At 44.5% G+C, this 20,741-nt stretch overlaps 3 protein-coding genes across 5 annotated transcripts; 2 read left to right on the forward strand and 1 right to left on the reverse strand.

The window, feature by feature from the left end:
* Window positions 1–327: 327 nt before the first annotated feature.
* On the reverse strand, window positions 328–12,629 carry nnt2 (nicotinamide nucleotide transhydrogenase 2). 3 transcript variants are annotated; one of them, XM_084009659.1, is made up of 22 exons: window positions 12,508–12,629; window positions 11,731–11,894; window positions 10,691–10,920; window positions 10,407–10,606; window positions 10,246–10,333; window positions 10,049–10,137; window positions 9,777–9,964; window positions 9,210–9,343; window positions 8,933–9,124; window positions 8,274–8,424; window positions 7,502–7,663; window positions 7,288–7,398; window positions 7,048–7,193; window positions 6,181–6,376; window positions 5,150–5,383; window positions 4,465–4,625; window positions 4,012–4,191; window positions 3,767–3,926; window positions 1,704–1,785; window positions 1,258–1,376; window positions 787–902; window positions 328–682 (listed from the first exon to the last, which is right to left on the reverse strand). In XM_084009659.1, exons 2-22 carry the CDS (start codon window positions 11,858–11,860, stop codon window positions 536–538), a joined length of 3,216 nt encoding a protein of 1,071 aa, XP_083865785.1. In that variant the 5' UTR covers window positions 11,861–11,894; window positions 12,508–12,629; the 3' UTR covers window positions 328–535. The 3 variants fall into 3 exon arrangements, with proteins under 3 accessions (XP_083865785.1, XP_083865786.1, XP_083865784.1); XM_084009660.1 differs by lacking the exon at window positions 12,508–12,629 and adding an exon at window positions 11,991–12,198; XM_084009658.1 differs by lacking the exon at window positions 12,508–12,629 and having other exon boundaries at window positions 11,731–12,198.
* A 590-nt stretch (window positions 12,630–13,219) lies between these two features.
* Window positions 13,220–16,927, forward strand: afg2b (AFG2 AAA ATPase homolog B). Its single transcript, XM_084010154.1, has 11 exons — window positions 13,220–13,348; window positions 13,527–14,144; window positions 14,228–14,413; window positions 14,518–14,802; window positions 14,891–15,076; window positions 15,258–15,416; window positions 15,557–15,766; window positions 15,864–16,091; window positions 16,185–16,319; window positions 16,482–16,607; window positions 16,716–16,927. Exons 2-11 carry the CDS (start codon window positions 13,554–13,556, stop codon window positions 16,848–16,850), a joined length of 2,241 nt encoding a protein of 746 aa, XP_083866280.1. The 5' UTR covers window positions 13,220–13,348; window positions 13,527–13,553; the 3' UTR covers window positions 16,851–16,927.
* Window positions 16,928–17,115: 188 nt separating this feature from the next.
* Window positions 17,116–18,597, forward strand: cUnh15orf48 (chromosome Un C15orf48 homolog). Its single transcript, XM_084018681.1, has 5 exons — window positions 17,116–17,231; window positions 17,337–17,396; window positions 17,558–17,646; window positions 17,809–17,869; window positions 18,176–18,597. Exons 2-5 carry the CDS (start codon window positions 17,358–17,360, stop codon window positions 18,242–18,244), a joined length of 258 nt encoding a protein of 85 aa, XP_083874807.1. The 5' UTR covers window positions 17,116–17,231; window positions 17,337–17,357; the 3' UTR covers window positions 18,245–18,597.
* The last annotated feature ends 2,144 nt before the right edge of the window (window positions 18,598–20,741 follow it).

The raw sequence follows: 20,741 nt of genomic DNA on the forward strand, positions 1-20,741 counted from the left end.
TGACAGAACTTAAAACGTCTATTTCTTTAATTCAAAATGTTGAAAATAGCATTTTATTTTGACGCAAGACTTGGAAATCAATGTTTTCCCCACTTTAATCCATTTACAGTGAGTATGATTTGCCAATTAAACCTTTGAAGGAGACTGTCTGCACATTGTAGGTTCATACCGTCATACCACCTGTCTGATTAAACCTTCAGCCTCCTTCTGAAATGCTCAGTTTTAGTGGGTTTCAACAGAATTACGTTGCTCGGCAACATGTCATTCACATACACTGCAACAGGAAATAAACTGGGACACATAATCTGTGAGGAAATGGACTTGAGATACATTTAAATATTTTTATTTACAAATCAGTACAGGGTTATTCATCTTGTGACGCTCAGGCATCTTTGCAATAGAATCACATTTTATTCAGACCCAATAAATCCGTTACATATATCCTGAAAGCCAATGCTGCAAATACAGTATCTGGCAATCTGCCTCTACTTGAGAACTAGTGTCCATGATGGTAAGCTACTGGGGGGGGGGGTCACTAGTAGAAGGTCTCTCTGATCTTGCCTTGCAGGCTGTCACATGTCTTCTTGGCATCTCCCAGCAACATTGACGTGTTGGGTTTGTAGAAAATGGGGTTATCTACTGCAGCGTAGCCCACGCCCAAGGTACGCTTCATCACTATGACCTGGAGTAAAAGTTTACGTTTATTATTATTATTTTTATAGCACACAGTTAAAGTTACATTGTTGGTGCAGATATACATATCACTGGTAAGAAATGTAGACCTACCTGTTTGGACTTCCACACTTCCAGAACAGGCATGCCAGCAATTATGGAGTTGGGATCCTCCTGTGCTGCAGAATTCACTGTGTCGTTGGCTCCAATGACCAGTGTCAAGTCAGTCTCTGTGGGCCACAGACACTCACATATTTATACACAACACAGACGAACCGCTGCTGAAATGCACTGCAATTGTCCTCACTAATGTGATTGGGTTCCGCTGCACCACACTTATCTTCCCCCTCTCATAAACAAAACCATGTGTCTCAGTCAGCGGGCCTGGTTGCTAAGAAAACAAGACTGTTGCCCTAATAACAAGGCACGTCTAAATATCAAGACGCAACACGAGGGCGCTCCGAGTGCAGATGAAAGAGAAGATTATTACTCATAATTGATCCAGTCTTATTACCCGACACCTTCTTGCCAATGTGACAGCTATGTAAAAACAAATATGCCAACAGCAAAAAAAAGAAAAATTACCTGGAAAGTCTTCATTGATCTCATCCATTTCCAGGACCACATCATAGGGAACACCAGCCTCAGCCAAGAGGACGTTCAGCTGGCCGGGCATACGACCAGCCACTGGGTGGATACCGAATCTGTGTTGGAGATGCAAAATATCACACTTATTAATCTGCACTGAAAACTTGACTACTCCCCGATCAATGATGCCTTGCTCTCCTGGTGAGACAAGTTTAAATGCATCTGCTGCTTTACAAACAAATTCACATATCGCTAAAAGTTAGAGATAGATTATGGGTGGATGTCTTACTATTACTATCTTTTCTAAAAGACAAAGAAATTGCATACATCTTTAAATTGATGCACAACATGACTGGGGATGTGAACTTTTTTTTTTTTTTTTTTACATAAAATATTTATTATCATCTAAAAAGTAGATGAAGAGCGTGAGAGCAGACAGTCACCTGACATTCTTGCCCTGTTCCTTCAGCATCTTCACCATGTCTGCGATCGGGTACTGGGCTTTTGCTGCACACAGTCCCCAACCTGATCACAAGAACACACAGAATGAACAGGCAGCAGCCTAAATATTATCAGATAGCATTTCTTTTTCTGCATTTGTTTATATTCCTATTGGAATATGTGACATTTGACACAGTAATCGTTTATTTTTATACGAAAGCACAGCAATCCAGCAGGGGTTCGAGTTCGACAACAACAAATGTAGTCATTTCCACCGCTCTTCATTCTTTTTGTCATCCTCTCCCTGTCCTCATCCACCACAAGTCTCTTTGTATTATATCCTAGCGGTTCATTGGTCTGAGAGACATTTTTTCTTCTGAAAACTTTCAAATGTGTGGTGTGCACTTGGGTACCCTGCGTGCAAAGAACTCCTTTCCCTGTGTCTGCTGAACCCGTTTTTAACCCCGACGGTCAGGTACCTTGTAGAGTTCAACATTACCCCCTATCAAGTTTTTTTTTTTTTTAAGCCTGTCGCCCACATCTTCTAATTCCCCAGACAACTAGAGCCTCCAGTTTCCTCACTGCCATGCTTTGTTGTTCACAATGCATGGAGAAATCTTGAGCCTGGACTATTGAGCTCTTATAACTTTTCACCGTTGTCTCTAATCAAACCAGCATGTTGGACCACACAGCCGTCTTTGCATTGGTTTGGAGCCACTGGGAAAACAACAGCAATCCAAGTATTCAAGATATTTAGAGTGGTTCCTCTCGGGTCATTCAACAACTACTCAGTTGTCTGGCTCTTTCTATTTAATAAATCAGGATGTGTTTTCCATCTCTCACTTAAATATCCAATCCGTCATCCACTACTCTTACTGCTGACAAACATGTACCGACTCACTCTTATTTACTTGGAGAGTTCGGCTGGATGTGGGATCATTTGTGGACAAACTGCTCCCTCCTGTGGTCGCCATGCTTCAGATATTCTGAGTTTTATTAATTATTATCACATCAACAAGCCCGAGATCCCGACCACTTTCAAACGATTTGCGAACGCTTCTAGCCCTCCCCGATCTGCTGCAAGTTTGTTTTTTTTTAATCCCCATTTTGGCAGATCGGTCAGACACGGCCTCTTTATGTCATGTGAAGTCCATCAGATGAGAAATATTATTGAAAAGCTGCAGCTGGAACAGAGGAGGATCCATTCTGCTGAGCGATGAGAGAATCTGATATCAAAGTCGTGCTCCACCTCAGCCTCTGATGTCAACCCAAACATCTTTCTACACCCGTCTCTCCTGAAGGCTCTGTTCTTTTTCAGGAGTGCCGACACTGTGTGCTGGTGGAGAGAAGCTTTCACTGCTGCACCAAATATGTAAGCATCGTTTAAAAACACCCTGGTATTAAGTTGAAGGAAAACTCTACCACTTTTACACACTAGAGTCTGCTTGCAGGGCTCATAGAGTTCTAATGCATACGTGAAAAAAGCTGGACGAGAACCGTCTGTCGCTCCACGGGGAGCTGCGTGAAATCTGTTAAAATCTCCTCCTCAAGGGATGTCAGTGCCAGTCGGGTCTGAGGACTTGTTAAGAACTTGTAAAAACGTGTTGGTGTGGAGTGGCGTTAGACTTAAAATGTTTGCCAGACATCTGTATCTCACCAATCTTTGCCTGCTGCTCGCATAAAGACATTTTAATCTGCACGTTTTAATTGCCCCTCGTCTAGTTGCATTGTGGGTTGTATAGATCTCTGGTGTAATAAGAGCGTAGTGCTAAATCAGCGGAGCACACTTAACATACAAATGCTGGCAATTTTGGCAAAAGACAAAGAAAAATATGAAATCCTTGGTCACTTTGTTAACCGGCTATAACGGCCGGTGCAAATAGTATTGTTGGCTTCCGTCTCCTGGTTCCTTATAGCGTCTGCCTTCATAAAAATGCTCTCAGCAACATCGATTTTGGTTTAGTTTTTTTAACCAACCCTTGGCACGTGAGGCAATTTGTTCATTTTGAAAGTTGAAAATTCCTTGGAAATACCCCGTGGACTCATAAATGTTTTGCGCGTGTACCTGGTGTGATGATGATGGTGTTGGCCTCTTTGATGATGTCAATGGTCTGGTCCACGTTGACCTCCGTGTGAGTTCCAACGATCTCCATGGGCTTACCGCCCGCTGTGGATGTGGTGCCGTACCCCCCCAGGATCACATTGGGCAGGGAGCGGTTCATAGCCTGGGAGACGAAGAGGACGATAACTCAGGTAATCGAGGCCGAGTACACTGTGCAAGTTTGTACGTGTTGCTGTGCGTCTACTCACCACACACATGATGTAGGAGAGGATGGCACCGGAGGAGCCGATCAGAGCTCCGACAATCGTCATCAGGTTGTTTTCTAGCAAGAAGCCTTCAGCACACAGAGCCCATCCAGAGTAGCTGTTCAACACGGTGATGACCACGGGCATGTCGGCGCCCCCGATGGCTGCTGTCAGGGTGACACCCTAAGGGGAGGTTGGAGAAGTTGTACAGAATTAAAATAAAAGTCAAAACCACCTTGTTTGAGATGCAGAAATAGGTCATAACAGCCAAGAGTTATATAAAAACAATTAACATGCATTTTTTGTTTCAAGTAAATTTATAATTTAATTTGTGTAACTAAAAGCATCTTCCAAAACAGTGGCTCGGAATGGAAAAAATACATTTTTGCACATCTTTAATGTGTTGTTGTTTTCCCCACCACCAGTTCTCAGCTTGGTTAAATCGTTAACACTCACCATAATAGTGGAAAGCCCAGACACTCCCACTAGACACCCCATGCCAGTGCCGTAGCTGGTACTGAGCATAAAGGGCACCATGCCTCCCATCGACGCCGCCATCAGACCGGCGTTCAACATGTGTCGTCCCGGCAACAGCAGGGGGGCTGAGTTCAGGACGCCTGCAACCAAAAACATTTAAAAAACAAAACGTATTCAGAGATGCTAGAAATGATTCCCACTCTTTTGTAAAGGGGAAATCATTTGACACGATAAAACATTTTTTTTCCGAAGCGGTGTCGAGTTTCTTTAAACTGTCAGGCTCGTCTGTGGCGGCCTCTAATCAGCCGTCTAAGAGTCCACAAATCAGGCAGCCGCCCTCCGCCAACCGCAGCCATGCAGCCTCTACTCATAACAAATTACCAGAAAGCTTCTTATGTGTTCCTCTTGATCAGCCGTACTGCAATGAAAATTAGTGACTGCTGACAAATACCCCGCCCTCCCCCACTTCCAGGCCTGGATTTGCTAGAGGATCTTTGGCTTTAACTAGATGAAAGAGACAATCAGCGTCAGAGGACGCAAAGCTCAGTCTGTTTATACAGATATTAGTGTGTCTGTGTCAAATGAAGACCGATCAGACTCATAAAAAGGACTTTAAAACATGTGCACAATATCTATACACTTATATATATATACTGTGTTTTACCTTGAAGCTTGCCGTAGGCCACCAGTGAGCCACTGAAGGTGACGCCCCCGATGTAGGTGCCCATATACGCCACGGTCTTGAGCACACCGGCGGCCGGGTGAGTGTCCAGGTGAGGGAACTCGATCATGAACTCGGCAACGCAGGTGAGAACGGCCGCCAGCCCCACGAGGCTGTGGAAGGCCGCCACCAGCTGCGGCAAGTCTGAGATTTCAATACGCTTGGCAATGGTCAGACCTGAGATGAGAAGACCCGACAAATTATAGAGACCAATAAATCTCTGCAAGATGCAACGGTTTGTATCTGGCTCCGTCGAGCTCCAGACTTCTCGTGGCGTTGGCAACCTTTGAGTCCGAAAAAATATTAGGTTTGAAAAAAGAAAAAGAAAAGAAAATTGCAAACGGTTAAAGGGCAAACACCTGCTTTCAGTAACTTTGCCCCAGACACACACACACACACACACACGCACTGATCTTCAAAGCCAATCTAATGAGTCCTGAGTTAAGTATATAAGTGTGTTTTCTTCAAAACATAGGGTCACTAATTTAACACTGAGTGAACCCTCGTGCTCCGCTGTGTGTGTTTGTGTGTTTGTGTTGATTAAAACATCATTTATCGTCCTGCTTTTGTAAATGACTAACAACATGTACAACATTCACACGATGACGAAGCCCACTTTTCTTTGTATCTGGACAGGATGATTGATGTTCTGTTATGAATTAGCAAAGTAAATAAAGAATTCACACTCTTCAAAGACCAGAGGAGTCGCATGCAACGTTAATAACATGCAACTCATGGTGGTCTTGTAGTTTTTCCCAAACAAACTGCTTGAAAAAAAAGGAGCCATCCCTGAGCTTTATTTATTTAGTTTTCTTTTTAAATGGAGACTTAAACCCGTTAGTTAGCATGCTTCCTCTGGGTTTTAGATAGTAAACGACAATATCTGTTCTGTAATTGACGATAATCAGCCAAGAAATATCTGTGATCACGACATCGTGTGCATCTCCTCTGAAAGAAGGAAGGATGCTACCTACCCAGGGTTCCCCCAGTGGCCATGGCCAGAGACATCTGAGACAGCAGCTCTGGTGAGGGTTTGAGGGAGCCGAGGGTGGCGGCGATGCCCCCCGCCACTCCCATCATGCCCAGAATGTTCCCCAAGCGACTGGTGCCCTGAGCAGAGAGGCCCGCCAGAGCACCGACACAACACAGGCCGGAGCCCAAGTACATCATCTGAGGGGAAATAAATAAACACAAGTCAGGCTTATTTGTGTAGCGCTTAATCACGATTACACAAACAGTCGGAATAAAGAAAAAAATACTGAAATTATTGTTGATTAAATTATAAAATTAAAAACCCAATATTGATCAACAATTTTGTTTGTCATAGTTTAAGTCATTAGTTTCTTTTAAATTAAACTTAAATGTTAGTAGACCGAATATCTATCTCTTTAAAATAAGACATCACCGCGGACTGTGGGAAAATACATCGGACATTTTATAGTCTTAACGAATGCTCCTGAAATAAAATTACCAGCAAACTAAACATTTACTAGGAACACAACCACAGTCGTCTTGAGTAACACATACTCTGGAAATCATTTTGTTTTCTCCACTCAAAGCTAGGTTTGGAAACGTTCCCCAAAAACATTTTTTTGTTATATTTGTGGAAATTCTCTTAACATCTCGACAGCAATCAATAAATCAAATGACAAAAAAAACAGCCATGTCTGTTGTTTACATTCACTATGATAATTTTGGGCGTGGCTTTGGAGAGAGACCTGGTTAAGTGACTGTCAGAACCAGCACTGCTTTCTGGGTTTTTCAGCTTTTTTTATAAGCTACACGTGTATCCTTTGAATGAGAACAAATGCGTGTGTAATGAGAGATATCTATCCTGTGACCTGCTCAATGTTGTATCCAGCAGCCACCGAGGCTCCATATCCCCCAATAAACGCGCCCCCCGGCAGCATGTACAGGTAGTTGTACTCCGGCGGGTCAGTGGGACGCTTGAACATGTCCAACATCCTCTTGGTGATCAGGAAACCGCCTGCATGTAAACAACATCAGAGACATTAAGATGCTTCTCATGTGATTGGGCAGACAATGAATGCTGTTCTCTGTTTGAGTGATGAATGTCAGACCGGCGATATTGATGGAGGAAACAAAGGCAGCAGCAAGAGCGAGACCCTCGGGCAGGCTGGAGGGTGTGAGACCTCCACCCATCAGCACCAGACCTCCAACAGCTGTCAGACCTATCAGAGAGGACAGACCGAATGTTAAACATTAAAAAAAAAAAAAACACCCATAGCAGGTTTCTGTATTTGGCCATATTTATCTCTCGTATTGACTCCTGACCTGAGATGGCGTTGGTGACGGACATGAGGGGCGAGTGCAGAGCAGAGGTCACGCCCCACACCGTGTGGTATCCCACAATCCCACTCAAGCCAAAGGTGGTGACCATCTGGGTGAAGGCGGCGTTGGGGGAAATGATGCCCAGAGCCAGACAGGTGGACACACCTACGAGAGAGAAGAACGCGTGTGTAAAGTTCTTTCCATAGTGATGTCATGGAAAAAATATGCAGCTATTAAAGCAATGGAATGATTAAATAGGAAAAAAACTAACACTTCCATTTCCATAACTATATTATGCAAGTGTGATGATTCATAGTTTCTGTGGAACTTCAAGAGAACTGAATGTTGTCCCATTATACTCAATTATACAAAGGAGTGTCTCCGTTCAAAAAGTCCTGTGAAGGTGATCTCAGTGCTCTTTGCAATAAAAAAGTATTTCAATATTCAGTTCATCTTTGGTTAATAAAACAGTGAAAATAATTTCCCAAAGCCCATGTGGACATGTAAGAAAAAAGGGGGGGAAAAGCAGCAAATCATCACATTTGGTTTCAAAATGTAACATCAGATTAAGAAAATATTTTTTAACAACCTTAAGCAAAAACAAACAAAAGTTAAGTAATTTAATTACCGGTATATTGCCAGTCCTTTGATTGCATCGTAAATAAGATTTCCCCCAGAATTGTTGTTTACAAATTCCTTTCTAGCACATGAAATTCTGCCAAAAGTCTAGTAGTTTGCATATTTCTGTTGTTGTTAGTGTGTATCCATGTCTGACCTGCAGTGTAGGCGCCGGCAGTAGTCATGGTGCGGTTGAAGGGAGAGACCTCGGCCACCTTCTCAGCCGCCAACTCTGCAACGCTTTTCTGTTTCACCGGGGCTGGGGGGACTGTTTTGGGGAGGGGGGCCGGGAAAATATCCCTGCCGTCCTGGACGCATCGGAAAACACAGAAGAGGACCAGTGTGAGAACACAGACAACCATCACAGAGTCATGCGTGAGAAACAGACATCGAGACTTTGCATTTGGCCAAAAACACAAACTCGTGGACCGCATAGGAGATTACACTGAACAAACAGCAATCACAAACCAGTTAACAGTAGATTTGAAGATAAATTCTCTTTTTAAAAAGGAGCCACGAATAATGGTTAGTTTAACAAGTTTAGTAAGCTGATATGTCCCGGCTGAGGTTGCATGCTTTCTCTGCCATAAACAATGCATCAAAGCCAAAGTTCCTGGAAAAGTATATTTTGAAAATGTTCATAACATTCTCGCTGGGATTCAACATGAGCCGGTCCCAACTCGGGATTGGGGTTTTTTTCATTTGGCGCAGTAGAGCTCTAGCTTGACAGGATCTGATGCGGAGATGGAGGGAGGGATGCCAGCGGAGACGGAGGCTGCCAGGAGACAGTTACAACAAATAGAAAAAAAAACCCACCTTCATAACCAGAGTCCCACGGATGACATGGTCAAGTGTTCCATAGTCAAACTCGTCTTTGGGCTCAAAGTGGAAGTACTCCTTGTCGGGGCTGATGGCCTTCAGCAGCTTCAGGACGTTGTTGGAGTAGAGCGTGCTGGCCTGGGTGGGCAGGCGGCTGGGCAGGTCTGTGTAGCCAATGTGTGTTACTCCCTAGTTATTTAAAAATAGAGCAATTTTATAACAAAGAAAGGCTTTCAAAGAATTAATGTTCTTCACTTAAGTCTCCTTTCCTCACCTTGTGAACGTGCAGCTCTCCAGGCTTGGTGGTCTCGATGTTGCCCCCCGTCTCTGCAGCCAGATCCACCACCACAGAGCCGTCCCTCATGGACTCCACAAACTCCTTCTTGATCAGGATGGGAGCCCGCTTCCCTGCATGGCAACAGCAATGAGATGCATCAAATGTTCATAATATCCTGCAATCTGAGAAACGGGAGAGTCGGAGGCGAGTGAAGCCACGTTAAAGCTGCATTTTTTGGCCACAAGGGGGCAGAAAAACATCAAAACAAGCATTGAAACAAGCTCAATGAGTTGTTATGGCTAATGAATTAGCAGTTCATTTGAAATTAATCCAAATATTCTTCTTCAGCTTTGTTTTAATCTCCTCCAACTTCACCATCCGACCCTGTCAGCTGTGGGCAGGTGGTTAAGTGTTGTAGCTGGAAACAGCTGCCAACAAGATTGATGAGAGAGGCAGAGTCTCTATAATGTTAGAAATATGGATAAACGCTGCTTTAACGACCAAAAGATAAAAATAATAAATAAAAAAAAACAACAAGAGGGAGATGGTACCAGTGCGACTGACCTGGAATCAGAGCAGTGCTGATGACAATATCGACCTCTTTGCACTGCTTGGCGAAAAGGGCCATCTCAGCTTCAATGAACTCCTTAGACATCTCTTTGGCATAACCTCCGATTCCGTCGCCGGACTCTTTGATGTCTACCTCCAGAGGCTCTGCCCCAAAGGACTTGAACTGCTCCAGGGCTGCCGGCCTGACAGTCGAGACACGGTTCGGGTTATTGTCACAGTCATCATCATCATCACTCAGTCAGCAGACTTAATGTTCCATCTCATACCTGGTGTCAAACCCTCGGACTATGGCTCCCATTGACTTGGCTGCGCCTGCTGCTGCCAGACCAGCCACTCCACCCCCGATAACCAGGACCTGTGTGCCACACAATCATGTGTTTTATAGTACAAGGAAGGGACTCACACAGAGCTCTCATTCTACACTTTTATTTAAGACCCTTGACTTCCATAATGTGTAGATTACCTTAGCTGGGGGTACTTTTCCTGCAGCTGTGATCTGACCAGTAAAGAACCTGCCAAAGTGGTTTGCAGCCAAAACCACAGCCTTGTACCTACAAAACAAATGTCCATGTCATGTTTACTGCAAGTGGACGTTCCTGAACAACATGAATGTTCTCTCTTTACCCTGCAATGTTAGCCATGGAGCTGAGAGCATCGTAGCCCTGGGCGATGGTGACTCTGGGCACCTGGTCCATGGCCAGCACGTTGCTCTGCCTCTCCGACAGCTTCCTCATCAGATCGGGGTTCTGCGCCGGATAAATGAAGCTCACCAAGGTGGAGTTAGGCTTCAGGAGGTCTGCCTCGCTCAAACTGGGGGCTCGAACCTACAGCAGAAGAAATATCAGTTATATCTCGACTCAAACTATTTATTTTGTTATTAGCGAAACAAAAAGTAGACGTGTACGAACCTTGAGGACCAAGTCTGAGCCGAGAGCCCCGTTGACATCAGTGATGGAGGCTCCAGCATCTCTGTATTGCTGATCAGAGAACTTTGATTCCTCTCCAGCTCCGCTCTCCACCTGCACATTGAAGCCCTGTTTGACCAGCGCCTCCACCCCCGCAGGAGACAACGCCACGCGGCGTTCATTCAGTACCGTCTCCTTAGGAACCCCGACCACCAGGTCCTTGTAGAGCACACCTGAACACACACACGCACCAGATGATAGTTGAGTCTGCAGACCATAAAAACACTGGAATGCATTAACAGGTCTTTCTATGAAAAATAACATATTAGAAGCTCTCTTAAAAAATAAATTTAAGAAAAACATCACTTCATGAAAAGCAGGAGCTTTTGTTGCTTTATCTTTTTGGGCATCAACACAGGAGAGCATGCGTGTACGGTGGAGATTGTGCGTCCGGGAACAGTGTCAGATTACACATATCTCTCCATACACGGCATGGTGACCTCGCCGCCATGGAGACATTATTAGCAGGTGATTGGCTCAGAGCCAGCACACATGGAGGCCCACACTCCCACACACGGACACGCTCAAAATTCAAAACTTAAAAAGCTGACTCGATGACTCTCAAAACTCTCACGAAAACACTTTAGTGTTCCCCCCTGCGACTAGACTCCGTAATCAAATGTCCGTGAACATTATCCGCCGGGCTGCAGTTGAGTTTTCTACATGTCACCTTTAACTGACCTCTCATACAGTATGTTCTCTCATGTTAGCAGCTCCTACAGCGAGCATAGCCACGGCCTGCTCCGCCACAGGCTGTTCCCTATTTTGGGAACAAGTCGACACAACTGGCTGTGGAGTTTTCCCCACTTTTCTGTCAAGAGTGAGAGTGTCCTTGAGTGAACTCTTACTCCACAACTCGGCTACAGAAGAAAATCCAAACCTTGAGAAAGCCTGTACACACACACACACACACACAGGCTTGTCCTCTGTGAAAAACATTTGAAAAAAAAAAAAGGTTAAGCAGAGAGCTGTATGTTTCATACCTCTGGAGGCCTTTTGATCCCATAACACAGGGAAGGTCCTGAAATGCCTCCTTGTGGGGATCCTCTGATGGGCCCCTCGCTGGAACAAAACCACAGAAGAGCTGGAGATGCAGCGCAGGAAGGTCGACATGGCCACGGAGTCCGCCCGGAGACTCCCTCGAGCTCTTGAATACAAACAAGCAGAGGTAGGTGGTAAGTTAACTCTACGTCTGCATCTACTGTCAAATAACAAAGCACATTATAAAAACCCCTCCACACACAAGTAGTAGTCCTGAGCCCCCCCTAGTCACACACGGTCTGTGCTGCGAGGCCTACAGACAGCAAAGTGACATTTCAGCTCAGCTCTGCTGGACACCCACACACCAACAGGGCCCAGGGTTGATTACACACTCCGGGCTTGTTCGCGAGATCTGGAATTATGACGGCACAGGGGGGGAAACTGTGCCAAGTCTGGCATGGCTGCTGTGAGCAGGAGCAGACAGAACAAGGCAGAGGAAGCAGATGAAATGTTGTGGGGCTAGAGGGACACAGAGACATTACCTTCTGACACAAGCAAACTGACAAAAAGTTTGCACCAAAAACACTTAAGTGTGTATTCTTGTAGTACTCTGATGCTTTGATTCGTTTCACCTCTTTGTGACAATTTGCTTTTTTCCCCTCCTTTTATTGATTCACTGAATTACACAAAGTCAATCAATGTCCTTCATTCTCCACCTTTTACTCATTCATTCACAATTTGAAGGATTTAGTTGATTGCGTTATTTTCGTCAGACTTGCCTTTCAGTTTTCCCCCCAGAAAGAGCAGGTGCAACTTTCCCTCAACAGCAGGTTCACCAGTGAGACGTCCTACCCCCCAAAATGCTCCTGTCTGCCGCTTGCAGGGACACAGACAGACGACCTTCCGCAGTTTCCAAATCTCTGCTGCACTATTTATGTATAAATAGCAAGTCATGTGACTCATGAACCACCCCTGAAGCAGATAAACTCCCCGCAGCCGCTGCCAGACTACCTGCGAATTAAAGGCTGCATTAACGTGTTTGTCACAAATAGGCGATGGGACATTTATTTTGAAAAACTATGCACATGGAGCCGGCAATCGTCCTTCCTGCTTCCTACACAGCTGTAAAACAACAAATGGTGTTAAAGTTACACAGGCACACATAAATTAGAATAAATTAGGAATGTGTTTGTTTAATTTTTTTATTTTTTTATTTACTGCTGTTTTATTTTCTGGACGCAGGGTGGCGCCAGAGAGCCAGAGAAAAGTGTGAAAATGTAGGACGACCATGAATATTTCCTCGCTTTTTTTTATACATTAAAACGGTGCATAATGCTTTATATATATGGAATTTGATTATGTAAGTGGCAATGGTATTATAAATCATGCATCAGACATGATTTATTCCATTCTATATTCATAAAAATAGCCAAATTCGGGAAGCGGAAACTACCCTCAACAATCCAGCGGTCTCGTCATCACGCAGGAAACGTTTTGGTTGGCCACCTACTTTTAAGCCACATGGATGTTGTAAACAAACTGAACATTAGTCGGTCTGTTGTTTCAGCACCGCTACTGGTAGCATTTCAGCCACCGTTCACCGGTGTTACACTTTATCTGGTATGTAAACTGTCTCACCGGTTTTGTTAAAATAAAATTTAAAAAAAGTATTGCAGCTAGCTTAAAAATGAAGCTAGCAGCTAGCATGTAGCCTAGCTAACTTTTGACTGCAGCTAAAGTGTGTGTGCTTATTTCTAGACTGTAATGAAGAATTATCTGCTTGACTGTTTTATTTAAGTGTCAGTGAAGCTGCCGATGGACGACAATGTCTCTGAGGCTGCTGTCAGTGGATCCGTCGGACCGGGGCTCCCAGAGATGCAGGCTGGGTCCGGGCTTGATGTCAGCGCTCGGTCTGAGTCTGGGCTCCCCTCTGCTGGTGTCCGTTCCCGGGGGAAGCTGCCTGTGCACCGCCTGGCCCCGGCCTGACCAGGCGGAGGGCTTCCTACAGATGGACCTGAAATGTTCCTCCCCTAGTCTCGTCTCTCGCCCGCCCGCCCACCTCCACCTGGACCCGGCTCAGCTCACACCCGTGCCCTGCCCCAAGCTGAAAGCTGTCAAGATAACCGTGGTGGTCCAGAGTGTTGACTTTAAGAAACGCACCCCTCCTCGCCTCGTTCACGAGCTCGTGAAAGACATGCTGAGGGGCGCGTGCGTCCACGAGAAGTTCGTGATAAACCTGGAGGATTTTGATACAGAGATCAGATATGTTGTTGTTGAAAGCATCAACCTGGATAGTGCCAGTACCGGATTCATCACCTCAAAAACCGGTGTGGAGATAGCCGGCATCCAGACAGTCCGGCACTACAGGAGTCAGCTGCAGGAGAAGCAACCGGTCCCACTGGGGGGTCTGGAGGAGGTATATACTGATAATATTGGTATGCATCTAAGAGTGTTATACCACAACGTGACGCTTGCTGTTTTTTTTTTACTGTATTTTAGGTGAGAGCCTCCCTGACAGAGATGCTACAGCTGCCCCTGCTCTATCCAGGCACCCTGAGCTCTCTCGGGGTGTCGTGTCCCAGAGGTGTGCTCCTGGTGGGGCCCCCGGGTGTGGGCAAGACCCTACTGGTCCGCAGAGTGGTGGGGGAGGTGGGAGCCAGCCTGGTGGTAGTAAGAGGTCCTGAGGTATTAATGCCGTCCTTTCATTTCATTTGTTTGCATTCCATTATTTAGTTCAAACCCTTTCAATCAAAGTATGTGTAATAGTGTTTTTTTCATCGTTATTTCAGGTGGTGGGAACACGGCCGGGGGAGAGCGAGGAGAAGATGCGTGCTGTGTTTGAAAGCGCTCGATCAGCAGCTGAAGAGGGTCCCTGTGTGCTGTTCCTGGATGAGTTGGATTCTCTGTGTCCGAGGAGAACCGGCTCGTTGGCACCAGAGAACCGCCTGGTCGCTCAGGTTCTCACGCTGATGGACGGGATGAAGCGGTCCGATCGCTTCCTCATCGTCGGGGCAACCAACCGACCGGACAGCTTAGACCCGGCGCTGCGGAGGCCTGGACGATTCGATAGAGAGGCGCGGATAATAGAATACATAACGCTTTACAGAATGATACATGTAAAATATATATTTGAGGCTCTAAATTGTCATGTCCCTCCTTCAGGTTATCATCGGAGCCCCCACCTTGCAGCAGAGGAAAGCCATCTTGACGGTTTTGTGTGCGAGGATGTCTGTGTGTCCCGGCCTGGACACGGCAGAGCTTGCACAGAGAACTACAGGCTTTGTAGGGGCAGACCTCAGCGCTCTGTGCAGAGAGGCTGCCATGCACGCTATACGGGAAAATTCAAAGGTAAATGCAGCAATCAAGCCAATATATTATTATTACTTTTAGGGAAGCATTTTGGCTACCTACCTACCGACCAGAGCTACCTGTGGTTCCTTCTGCCAGGATATATCCAGATATGATTGCAGTTCACACAGTTTTGTCTCAAATGTGTTTCTCTTGTATCACCTCGTTATGTCGTCTGCAGGGTTCAGGAGAGCAGGCGGTGTCTATGAAGCACTTCCAGGAGGCCCTGAAGGCGGTGCGTCCCTCCTGCCTGCGGAGTAGCCTGGGCAGGACGGAGCTCTCTCCATTGTCATGGGAGCAGATCGGAGGTCTGGATGAGGTCAAACTCAAACTAAAACAGGTAAATGGTAGCAACAGTGGTTGAATCACACAACGTAAATGTAAAATGTTGCCACCTGCAGCATGTTTACTGATGACGAAAAATACCTAAATACTCAGATTTTCCCTCCATCTGTCCTTTCTTGTATCTAAATGTCAAAGAGTATAGAGTGGCCGATGCTATACCCCGAGGCGTTTGTCCGTCTGGGCCTGTGTCGGCCCCGTGGCGTGCTGCTCTACGGACCTCCAGGATGTGCAAAGACGACGCTCGTCAGGGCTGCAGCCAGCTCGTCTCACTGCGCCTTCCTGTCCGTCAGCGGTGCCGACCTCTACTCTCCGTATGTCGGAGACTCGGAGAAGGCTCTAGCGCAGGTGCTTTTCTTTTCACAGTCTACAATAACGCCTGAGAACGACTGCTGTGTTTGTGTCCTCCTGTTTCATCCGTAAACACCTGTCTCTCCACGCGTAGCTGTTTCGCCAGGCCCGGGCCTGTGCTCCCTGCATCCTGTTCCTCGATGAGATCGACTCTCTGATTGGCTCGCGGTCAAACAGTCAGACACCAAACAGTGTACAGACACGCCTCCTGTCTGTGCTCCTAAACGAGATGGACGGGGTTGGCCTGAAGACGCTGGAGAGGAGAGGGACTGAGAAGATCCTCCAGGCGGAGGGAGTGGAGGAGGATCCCATGCAGGAGCAGGTCAGATATTATAGGAGGCCGTCACTCTGTTTATTGCTTCACACAGCATCTCATCAGTCAACACGGCTTTACACGGTTTCTGCTCTATGACAGACGGACTGCCAGAAAATATGCAACAAAGATGTGATGGTTGTTGCTGCCACAAATAGACCCGACTGCTTAGACAGTGCCCTCCTCAGACCGGGCAGGCTGGACCACATCCTCTACGTCCCACCACCTGACCAGCAGGTGAGTCCATTATCTCAAAGGAAAAAATGGTGATCACATACAGCAATCTTGTGAAAATGTTCTTTTGAAGTGATTTAAAAAGATGATAACGGTGCTGTTTTTTGTGTCAGTGTGTCTTTAGTTTGCTCGTGTTTAACTAGCTTCATATATCCGCGTGTGTAGGCTCGTCTTCGCATCCTGAAGGTGCGTACACAGTCGATGCCCGTGGATGCTGATGTGTGTCTGGAGGAGCTGGCCGCCAAGACCGAGCTGTACTCCGGAGCTGACCTGGAGAATCTGTGCAAGGAGGTAATGGAAGACCTCGTTTCTAAATTACAAAATGTTATACCGGTCGTAAGTGTTGACATAAATACACGGGTAGAGTTTGAATGACTGAATACTGTTTCTGTTTTTCAGGCCGCTCTGTTGGCACTACAGGAGAACATGGAGGCTTCTGCAATCAAACACACATACTTCCTTCGTTCCCTCAGCAAAATGTGCCCCTCTCTCACTGCCCAACAGATCCAATCATATCAAAAACCTCACAGATGACGAATCACATGTGACCAGGTCCTCTGCACTGGTAAAATGTATTATTACAGGAAGATTGGTTTAAAATAAATAAGTGAAACTTGACTTTTTGGTGTCCTGTAGTTTTTTTTTCCACTAACACTCAAAATGTCTTAATCGATGAGATCTGCACACAAAAGCACCAAACAGCCAGTTGTACAATGTGGCCACAAGAGGGTGCTGCCCACCCATAAAATGTATTGATCACTTGTGGATTGAATATGTTGACGAATTGGGACTCCCCTGGTGCATTTCTGTCTGTCTACGTGCCTTTCACCTCGTACTACCTCTCAGCCAGACTACATCAGCCGGCCTCACAGGATGCTGCGCTGAGAGACATTGAGGACTTCACAGCAACAACAGGTGAGACCTTCCATCCCGGCAGCATATGTGACTTATTCACTTCAATTCACTGAACAGACTCTCGGCATCATTGCTAAGTGGAAATATGTTTTATTTCTCTTTTAGGTATTTGAGAAATCTGAAAAAATGGTTGGATTTTTCCAAATGTTAAGAAAGAAAAAGGAGGTGAGTAATCAATATTTGTTATGTAAGAATTGTTTTTTTTTTAAGAAAATATTTTTATAGTATTTTTATTATTTTTTTATATATTTTTATTATTTGTAGCCCATGCAGGGTATTACGAAGCACATTTAATTTTTTTTTTTTTTTTTTGCTGTGTATTTCAGCTGATCCCTCTGATAGGATTCATGGCTTTTGCGGCAACAGGAGCAACCTCAGCTGCTCTTTACTTTCTATTTACTAAACCTGATGTTATGTGAGTGTTATTGTACTTTTCCCCTAATTTTCATAGAATTATATTCCACTGTATGTATTTGATTATGTTAAGTGCTTCCAATTGCACTATAATCAGACTTCCATCAGCCTTTGGCAGGTAAATGCTTAACAATGGTGCAACATTTTCATTCCCTAATTTTAGTTTGAATAAGACCAGAAACCCTGAACCGTGGGAGAGACTGGACCCATCAAAACCCCAAAAGGTAGTCTCTAATAATCTTAACATTACATCACATTTTCTAATATTTAGATGGTTGTTAATAAGCCTTTTTTTAATTCATTTTGGCACTGAAATACAAGCAGAAACCTCCAGTGTGCCGCTACAATCTGCTGAGTCACTGAGGAAGAGGTCTTATCTAATTAGAACCAGCCTGCCATTGCGGCATCAGATTAATGATGTTTATGTTGGTACATGCTCCTCATGTTACAAGTCACTTTAAGTCGATGTAACAAATGTAAATGGGTTAAGAGAAGCCTCATTTTTTAGTATTTCTGTCATTTTGCTGCAGCTCATCACCATCAATCAGCAGTGGAAACCTGTGGAGGAGCTGGAGTATGTGAAGAGCCTCACCAAGTAAAAGGAGGCGTGCACCTGCTAGAAAGATCCACCGTCTTGACCGCCTGCATGCCCCCCCTCCTCCCCCATCAGTCTAACAGAATCCTTTCTGCACAAACTAGGATGCTTTGACACTGAGTGTGCGGAAATGCTTCTGCTCCACTGGTGGGGTTTCTCAATCATGCTGCCGTGATGTGAAAACTCTGCAGCTAGGGAGCTTCATTTGCACTGAATAAGTTGTGGTGTTTCATTGCTTTTGCAATAAATGTGAATGTTCAATAGTGTCGAAATATGACATAAAATGTAAACTCAGAAGTAATATAAGTAGTGTACGGTACAATGTCAATAAATTATTATTTTTAAATGTCAAACTTCCTTAATCAGAGTGTTTCTTTTGTTCTCAAAAGTTTAAAATATATATATTATGCAGGAATATTTTATATTCTTTTCTTTAGACTGATATTCTTTGTGTTACAGAGCAAATATCTCATCTATCATCTGCCTCCCAAAAGGTTTGTTAGGCTAATAAATCCACTGCTAACAAGTTGAATGTGGTTAGAAAATGAGTTGCAGCCCTATTTTAATATAAAATACATCTAAAATTAATACTATGAGGTTGGTAGATATTTTATATTTTTCTTTTTGTTGACAAATCCTATGAAAAGGCCAAATCTCTGTCCCATATAGAGCTGCTAAATGGCAGAAATGTTGATTTCTAACAGGAATAACAGTAATGATGTTCCATTGCATCCATGTGTGAGGGTGAAGATAGCATCAACAAAATCCACCTGCAGCCGTTTAAAGCTCACTAATTTACATTTTATATCTCATTTGTTTAAACATACAAAAACGGAAGTGGAAAAGCAGGTTATTGCATCTCGCCGAGAAGAAATCCTGCACGTAGTCTAACCCAGTAAACCCACAGCTTCAGATCTACATGTGCTTGTGGCTGCAGAGCCTCCGAATGTAAAGAGAGACTGACAAATGCATTGTTGGTTTAGTCTTTCTATGGGATTTGTTCACAATAAGAAAGCTTAATGGCAGCCTATTATTTCAGGTTGTGATTATCATCATTAAAGAGATGCTTTTTTCACAGCGGACTGTTTGACTTATAGCAGAAAGAGGTGTAACTAATAACATTAACAATGGCTCCTAACAAAAAGCATCATTAATGTTATTACTATAGATCCGTCTGTGCTATTCCTGCTAAGACAAGTTTAAATGTCTCATGTGAAAATTAGTAGGTTAAATCTTACTTGACAAAGCAATCTCATCTCAAGGTTCAAGTTAGTTGTTAATGTCTATAATCCCATAACAAGTGAGTAAACTCCTGAACAGCTTCTAAATTTGCCTTTAGGTTGATTGAATAAAAAGAATAATGAACTATGAAAATCCACCATCATTCTTTAATCATCTACATTTTATTGAAAAGACACTGTTGTTTGAATGTTGTTTGCAGACGAGGAAATGGTAAATCATTGTCAGCTAGGACAGCTGTAAAGTAATCACTGCTATCCTAGCAATGGGCAAATGGACTCCTCTGCTGAGTTTACGACTGCGTGGGCATTCAGCACTTCCACAGTGTTTTTATCATAACAAGCAATCCTCTTAACGTCCATCTCCAACACCAGGAAACCCTCCCCTCCTGCACTACGGCTCCCACTCTGGACCGCTGAATCTGAAAGGATCTCCATGAATTATTAAACGCTAAACAAAAGGGTGTGAACAGAGAGCTGTGTGTTGTTTCCTGGTCTGTATGAGTTGCTCTTTTATCAGCAAACCCTTTCTCTGTTTGCTTTCTCTTACATGCACGTTGATGAATATGTCAACGAGGATGTTCCTCATTTACCAAACATTTCCTTCCTCTTTGCCTCCATTCACATTCCCTCCAATTGTAATCTGATTAACATGAAACTACGTGGATGTTTCCCAGTCACATTTCATGGTTTTGGCTGTATTGTAAACAGTTCTGTTTACTACAGCACCATCTCGTCCGGAGGGAATCGTCAAATACTGTAAGGATGGCGAGAGGGAACTGAACTGACCTATCAAGCTTTGAGCAACCGAGAAGTTATTTAGGGACACAATGAGTGAAGAGGAAGGATACGGCGTGCAGTGCTGGGATGAGTGTACGTGACTCAGTCACAGACATCATGACACCGCAGGCCATGTGACCCGCGAGTAAGAATGGTATTGCTTTCACACACACACAGCATGAGAACTGAGTGATGGAATTCCCCATGTGTTATCTTGTGGTGCACTTCATTGCTGTTAACAACAAAAACACTTTCAGAAAGTTAGCTCTGCACATTTCTTTAACTGGTTGGGACACCAGTGAGTGAAGAGGGCTTGATATTTTAATTATAGGTACTCTCAGGTATGGCAGTCAGGTGACCTGTAAACTGGCTCTGCTCCAATACAAACAGTTGCCTGCCTTTGGTTGCCTGGAAACGGAGACACTCCTAGTTATCTCATGATGTCGATAATAAACTATATTTTGAATACTTACCTTGTTCTTT

Source organism: Eutrigla gurnardus (genome assembly GCF_963514095.1).
Source record: "Eutrigla gurnardus genome assembly, chromosome: 1".
In the NCBI taxonomy this organism is placed as follows: Eukaryota; Metazoa; Chordata; class Actinopteri; order Perciformes; family Triglidae; genus Eutrigla; species Eutrigla gurnardus.